This window comes from Charadrius vociferus, unplaced genomic scaffold, assembly GCF_000708025.1.
Source record: "Charadrius vociferus isolate BGI_N301 unplaced genomic scaffold, ASM70802v2 scaffold486, whole genome shotgun sequence".
NCBI classification, from domain to species: domain Eukaryota; kingdom Metazoa; phylum Chordata; class Aves; order Charadriiformes; family Charadriidae; genus Charadrius; species Charadrius vociferus.
This window is the reverse complement of record NW_009648965.1, coordinates 261446-268572: the sequence shown is the minus strand read 5'-3', so window position 1 is coordinate 268572 and position 7127 is coordinate 261446. Positions and strand designations below refer to the sequence as shown.

Below are 7127 nucleotides of genomic sequence, written 5' to 3'. Positions count from 1 at the left end.
GTCCCTCCCCCTCCCTCCCCTCCGCAGGTGGCAGCGGCCCGTGTGCTCCCTCCTCGTCTGCCTCAGCCTCAACTTCCTCCTGCTCACCCTCGGCCAAGGTGCGTGTAGGGGAAGGGGGGACAGGGCCAGTCCCGTCCCCGGACCCCCCGGGCTGACGCTGTCCCTCTTCTTCCAGCCGCCTGGTACTCGGTGCTGGCCCTGTTGGTCGTGGTGCCAGCCCTGCTGGGCTATCTGCAGGAGACGTGCCGTGCCCGGCCCTCAGAGCAGGAGCTGGTGCGCAGGAGGTACCACAGTGTCCGGCGGGAGGACCTGCGCAGGGTACAGCTCTCGCGGCAGGAGGCCATCACCCAGGTCAAGAGCTTGTGAGTTTCTGCAGCCCTCCTGGTTGTGAGGCTCCTGGGGCTTCTGCAGCCGGGAGGGCTTCTCTGTGGCTGTGGAGGGCCTGGGTTTGTGACAGCCTGGCTGCTGTAAAACGTAGGAGTGGGGGGGGGACCCAGGGTGTGTGTTTGTGGGGCCTTTTTGTGACTGTGAGGTCTCATTCACAGCCTTATCCAGCTGGAGGGGTTCCTGAACAGGATGTGCTGCAGCTGCGAAGCAGTGTACCGTGTATTGTACTGGGAGAACCCCACTGTCTCTTCCCAGTGAGTAGTACCGGGTCGGGTATCCTGCGGTGGGCTCAGCAGGGAGAGGGGCCAGTATGCGGAGCTGGGTTTCATGTGTTTAATACTCGGAGAGAGCAGGTGGAAGACCAGGCAAAGGAATGGGCTTGTGCTTGTAGCCTGAGTTGCTCTGTCTTGATTGCTGTGTCCTGCTGCTCCCTCCTAGGTTTTATGGGGCATTGCTGGGCTCTGTCTGTGTCCTTTACCTGCTGCCCCTCTGCTGGGTCTTGGCCATCCTCAACAGCACCCTCTTCCTGGGAAACACCCAGTTCTACCAAGGTAAGAGGCCTCCCTGGAAGTGACTTGTGTGGGATGTGTTGGGGAAAGGCTCTCTGGAGCCAGGGATCCTGCCCTGGACCTCTCCCAGTACCCTTATGTGAGCCCTGTGACCTGTGTCAGGCTGTGCTGTGGGACCTGACACCCCCCAGAGGGCAACAATGTCCTGGGGATGGTGTTCAGCAGCCCACGTTGGGTGGTGGGGCTCAGATATGAGAGGTGAGGTGCTCTCCTGATGTGTTTCCTGGCCTGGGTACTGTTTCCTGCTCTCCTCTGTGCTGTGGCAAACTGGGACCTGGCAATGCATGAGCATTTCCACCCTGCTCGCTCCCTGACCCTGCTCTGCAGGACTTGAAGTACTCTTGGTGCCTGTGGCAATGTATGACGCAGACTTGAAAACGTGCTGTTAGAGGGGAGAAGAGCTGGAGGCGCTCTCTGTTCTGTCACACATGCTGGAGGAGAGTTGGATGAGGTCTGTGTGGCTAAGCTATGACTAAGGCCCCTGCTGTTCCCTATCCTGAGCTGGGGCAGGTGGTGGGGGGTTCTTTGCTGCCCTAACTTTGATGTGTGAGCAGAGGAGGGCTCAAGGTACCTGACGGATGAAGATTGAATGTGCCAATGTCCCACCTTGAGTCTTGGAGTTAGGCTCTTGCAGCCAGCTTTTGTGTGGTGGGGCTGGGAGAAGGGAAGCACCACCCTGCTCCATCTGCGTTCCCCTCTTATCAGTGATAACGGAGCTCAAGGCCTCAGTCGAGCAGTGTGTGGGCAACAAACCCCTCGAGAGCACTCCAGAGCCTGTTGAACCTCTGCCAGCTGCTGCCCCTCCAGATCGGACCCCAACACCCACCAGCACAGAGGTGAGAGAGGGGCAGGGCTGGCAGTTGTGGGGTGGGAGCTGCAGTGTCAGCCCTTTAGTCTGACTGTGCCCGTGTCCCTCTACCCACAAGCTTCTTCCAGCTGCAGGCTTTGCTGGAAGCCCCTCTGGAGTTCCTGGGAATTTTCCTGCTGCGCTGCGGGCTTGGCTCAGTCCTTTTTTTGTCGTGTATGGACTCTGCCTGGGGAGGCAGGGGCTCACCCCACTTTCTGAGACTTGAGTTTTCTCAGGGAGCTGTCGGCAGGCTGGTCCTTTGTCCTGGAACCTGCCACAGAAGTGTGCCCCCCCCTACTTTGGACAAGGGTGGGGGTACAGCAGGACTAGCTTGGTGCATCTCTTGCAGGACCTTACCCCTGGCAGTGTGGAGGAGGCAGAGGAGGCAGAGCCTGACGAAGAGTTCAAAGATGCTATTGAGGTGTGAGGCCGGTGGGGGTGGGCTGTGCGTGCAGGGCAGCTGAGGTGGGAAGGGGCGAGGGCCTTGGCGGGCAAGCTGGACATTCGGGGAGGATGGGTGTGGGGTTGAGTGTCTCTGACTCCATCTGTACTGCCTCTCCTCTCTGTCCTATGCTGCGGGAGAAGGAGAACCAGCTGCTGGTCATGGTGAGTGCTGCTATGCCAAGGTGTGCAAGAGGGGTATTTCTTCCCAGCTAGAGCTGGCAACTTTTGCCTGGTTTGCCGGTGGCTTGTGGTGATGCCAGGTGGAGCATCCTGCTTGTTGGGTGCCCATCTGTGGGGTGGGCTGCCCTGCAGCCCCTGAGCATGCTCCCAGCCACCCCTCTGTGCTGAGCTGGCTCTGTTCTCTGCAGGAGGATGACGAGAGCTCTCAGTGCTCAGCAGATTTTGACCTCAGTCTCCCGGACAATGGTTTTATGAGCAAAAATGAGGTCATCCGCAGCAAGGTGTCACGTCTGACTGAGCGCCTGCGCAAGCGCTACCCCAGCAACAACTTTGGTAAGGCTGGGAGTGGGTGCTGCCTGGGGGAGCTCAGCAGAGCAGGGTCTGTGCTGCTCCCAGTGGTGACCACTGAACTGGGAGTGGAGAGAGTGGTGTTGTGCTTGCTAGGGCTGTGCTGACACCTCCAGTGACCTCCCTCCTCCATGGGGAGGATGTTCCCAGCTGTCTTGTGAAGGGCAGGGATGAGAAGGTGCAGCAGTGTGGTCTCTGAGCTGAGGCATCAGGCACGGGTGCTGCTGTGCCTCTCGCGGTCCCAGGCAGCAGAGCCCTGCCTGACCTCTGCTCTCTTTCTTCCAGGGAGCTGCACGGGCTGTGCAGCCACCTTCTCTGTGCTCAAGAAGAGGGTGAGTCTTTGGCTTCTGCCCCAGCTTGCTGCCTGCACCTGGGGCAGAGGTGTTGTGCATGTCTAGCTTGCCCTAGCTTTCTCCGGCAGCTCGAGTGGCTGGCCTCAGTCACAGCCCGGCAGCAGATGACCTCAGCTAAGTGCTGGGTGTTGTCACATGCCTAATGGTGCCAGGGATCCCTCATGCTTTTGTGCCTTTTGCTCTTTGGGAAGCTGGCTCAGGCCAAACCCGTGTGTGCTGGTGTACAAGGCACCTGCTCTGGGCCCTGGTTTAGCTCATTTCTTACGGCCCAAGAGCTTTCTGGTGAAGCAGAGCTTGGGTCTGCTTGTGGGAACTAGGGGAGCAAAGGCCACCACTGTTGTCTGAGCCCCTGCGCCCGATGCTTTGTGTGCAGTTCCCTGGGCAGTTCTGGGAGGGACGTCTCTTTTGCCCCCTCCAGACTTGCATTGCTGTCTTCCTGCTGCCTCCTGTTATCCAGACTCGCAGCCTTCTCTCCTTCCTCCTGGGTCAGCCTGATATGTGTCTGGGACTCTGTGGAGCTTACGTCCCTCCAGAGTTACAGCATAGGAAATGATACAGTGTCCTTAAACCTCCTGGAGACTGTGCTCCCAGTACTTTCTTAGGCTGGGCACAGGATTCCTGTGATGTTAGAGCATAATTGTATGCGGATCCAGTGTTGGGGCTGGGCAATTTGTCCAGGTGTCATTGGCAGATGGCCCATCTGCTATGGCTGTGGAGATTCAGGGCTTGAGCCCACTCCCCTTCAGCAGTGAATGCTGTTAGCAGTGCTCTGGCACTGGAGTTTGCTGGGGAGGGCTGGGAGTGTGCCCAGAGTAGTGTCTTACCTCCATCTCTTTCCACAGCGGAGCTGCAGTAACTGTGGGAACAGCTTCTGCTCCAGGTGTTGCTCCTTCAAAGTCCCCAAGGCTGTGATGGGAGCCACTGGTGAGTGCAAAGGTGGAGGAGGGCAGAGTCTCCTGCTCCCACCTGCACTATCTGCTGCAGGTGTTTGCCCCAGCACTGGTGGGGAGGGCCAGCAGGACTTGCCTGGTGCTGCCTGGCTCAGATCAGAGCAGTGATGGGTTTGCAGCTCTTGGAGCAGCTCCATGGCTGGGGTCCCTAGTCCATGGTGGGTGATGTGGTGGGGAAGGGGAGCATCTCTGACACTTGCTTTCCTTTCCAGCCCCGGAAGCTCAGAGGGAGACGGTGTTTGTGTGTGCCCTGTGCAACCAGGTGCTCATCAAGTGACTGAAACCAGCCAGCTCCTGGGTCCTGCACTGCCTGACACCTGGGACAGTGGGTGCCCTGCCCTTGCTCGCTGGGAGCCTGGGCTATTTGGTTCCCAGAGTGGTGTCACCCTGTCAGAGGACGCTTGCGCTCTCTGCTCCTCCTGCCAGCACCAGGCTGGGGGCAGACCAGCCTTCCTTGCCCAACAGCATCCGCCGCATCAGCTGGGTCCCTGCGGCGGAGTGTTGCCCACAGCTGTGCCCCCATTCCTGCAGCTGGGTGCTTTTTGGCACTCGCTGTGCACCCTGCCACGTACTTGCCCAGGCCCTGTGGCCTGGCTCAGTGATGGAGGAGCCATCCTTCCCACTCGTGGTCCTACCTCCACCTCCTGGGTGGGGCAGAACAACCTCAGGGCTCTGTCCCTACCTTTCCCAGCCCTGTGCTAGGTGACTGTATTTTTGGGATCAAGTCAGAGTGCTACTTGCATCCCCAGGAGATGTGGTCTTTGGTCCTGGCTCAGCTGAGACCCTGCTAGTCACTCCTGTGCTCCTGGGCTTCACTGCCTTCAGGTTTAGTCTTTCCCCCCCCCATATTTGGCTGTAGCGCAGAGGAGGTGAGAGGGTGAGTTTGGGTTGGGCTGTGTGGCCAAGTCTCCAGCTGCAGCGTGAGAAGAGGCACGGGTTGGTGCTGCTCTGTGTACTTAGCGACTGCTGCTTTCTAATACAGATTAATATATAAGTGTATATAGAGAATGACCAATAAATCTCTTGCCCTCAGCTGGCTCTTGTCTTGCCCCAGCAAAACCTGTCCCAAGCCCAGGTCACCTTGGCCCCTCTGTGGCCTTGGCCTTGCTGTCCTGCAGGTGATCATGGAGAAATGGTGTGTCTCTGCCACCAGCTCCCATCGCTTACTGGGGTTTCCATCTTCAGTCCTCCTGTGGCCTTGTTTGCCCCCAGCTCAGGGATGCTTGCGGCTGCCCCTCCTTGTCTGTGCCAGGGCTGGATCCTGCTGGGATGGAGCCAGGGAGAAGCTCAGCTCTGGCAGGAGCTGCTGGGCTTCCTCTGTGCCTCCCTGGGGCTGCTCCTTCCCCTGCCCAGGCGGTGGTCCCGGCAGCTGCCTGTGTGTGCACAAGGGTGACCTTTCCCTGTGTGAACAGCAAAGCTCCCAGCTATCCCAGGAATGTGACCCTGGCTGCTGTGCAGCTGGGAACGGCCATGGCCTGGGTCCCTGCCAGCCAGCTGCAGCTCCCCCCGGTCAGGGGGTGTGTGGGGGGGTGCTTTCAAGCTGGCATTGCCCAGTGCCCACTGGGCTGTGGCACCCACCAGGCTGGGAAGGCACTGGAGGTCCGGATCTCACTGCTGATTGTACACCCCACCAGCGTGGGAGCTTGTGTGGGGCAGCCAGAGACCCCTTCTCAGTCATAAACCCCTTCCTCAAGCTGTGCCCTATGGAAATTTGGGGAAAAACTGGTCTTGGCAGTGATGATGAGGGTGTCTGGGTTGTGCTGGGTGTGCTCCAAGGCCAGGGGGTGTGTGGGGGGAGCTGGCATGCAGAGGGCTCAGCCGTTACTGGGGGCAGTGGAGTAGCTGTAACATTGGGGAGGGGGCTGTGTAGCACCCCAAGAGCCGTGGGGTCATGTTTTTGGGTGAGGGTGTACCTGCAGTGGGGTGAGTACTGGTCTGTGAGGGGCTGAGGGGGTTGAGCTGTAGAGCTCAGACAGCTGACGGTGGGAGGCAGAGAGAAGTTACTTGTTTTTCTAGAGAAAACACTTGGAGCGATGAGTGCGATGGCCATGTATGTCTAAACACTCCCTGGAAAGATGCTAATGACGCAAAATACAGAGGGCTACAGATAAACTTGGGCTGTGGGCGATGGGATTTTATTTGCGCACTTTTAAGTTTTGGAGTAAAATGACATAATTGATGATGTTTATTCCTGTGGCAGTGTGCTCAGCAGACTCGCTCTGAACGTACCCTCTAACAATATTTGGTATTTTCCCCCAGTTTTTTTCCATATTGCCCAGGGTGGGGGTAGTGACCGCCTGCCCTGGTGTGATGCTGTGGGCAGGGGCTGGCTGCCCCCTGCCCCTGGCTGGTTGTGGGGCAGGAGCACGTCCTCCTGGCTGGAGCGGGATGCCCCTTTGGGGCTCTGGGAGGTGGGGAGCAGCCGGTGGAGCCGAGGCCATGCCCAAGGTGGGCAGAGGGAGCAGGGGATCACCCTGGCGCAGGGCAGGTGCCTGGTGGCCTCATCAGCCGGGAGGAGGGTGGGCGCAGACATCCTGCAGCCTCAATTCCCCTCTTGTCCTGTGGCGGGGCCAGCGCCGGTGAGAAGCTGCAGAGTCAGAGCAGCCAGGCGCTGGGTAAATATCCCAGCAGCCGCCTTCGTGCCTCCCGCGCCCCGGCGGGACGGGCAGACGCAAGAATGCACTGGGTAAACAGGGCTAGAGTGGGAGCTGGGGTGGGTGGGCTGCCCCTCTCTCCTGCTGGGACTGGGGGAGCCGAGCTGAGGGGCAGCACTCTGCTGCCATCAGAGCAGCCAGGCTGAGGGTCCCGGTGCTGCCTGGGGAGGGGGGGTTCCCCAGGGAACCTTTTGGGGGGGGGTTGGAGGTGGTGGGGTGGGAGGTCTGGCAGCCAGGCAGAGCTGTCTGGGAGCTGCAGACTGGGCTTGTGGGTGGTGCGGAGGTGGGGTGAAGGGATGGAGGCAGGGATCCTGGCCCAGGATCTGCCCCCCGCTATGCTCAGTGCCCAGGCTCCCCACACGCGTTGCCAGCTCCCAGCCTGCAGGGCTGGCCCC

General features: G+C 59.7%; 1 protein-coding gene across 1 annotated transcript; it reads left to right on the top strand.

Annotated features, from left to right (window-relative positions):
* Positions 1 to 25: 25 nt before the first annotated feature.
* Positions 26 to 4355, top strand: ZFYVE27 (zinc finger, FYVE domain containing 27; the record flags this gene model as incomplete). Its single annotated transcript, XM_009887694.1, has 10 exons — positions 26 to 98; positions 176 to 362; positions 546 to 641; positions 826 to 938; positions 1662 to 1792; positions 2153 to 2224; positions 2616 to 2760; positions 3061 to 3107; positions 3971 to 4052; positions 4291 to 4355. Coding segments are annotated over 10 exons (1011 nt in total), but the record flags the coding sequence as incomplete, so codon positions are not given.
* Positions 4356 to 7127: the final 2772 nt, after the last annotated feature.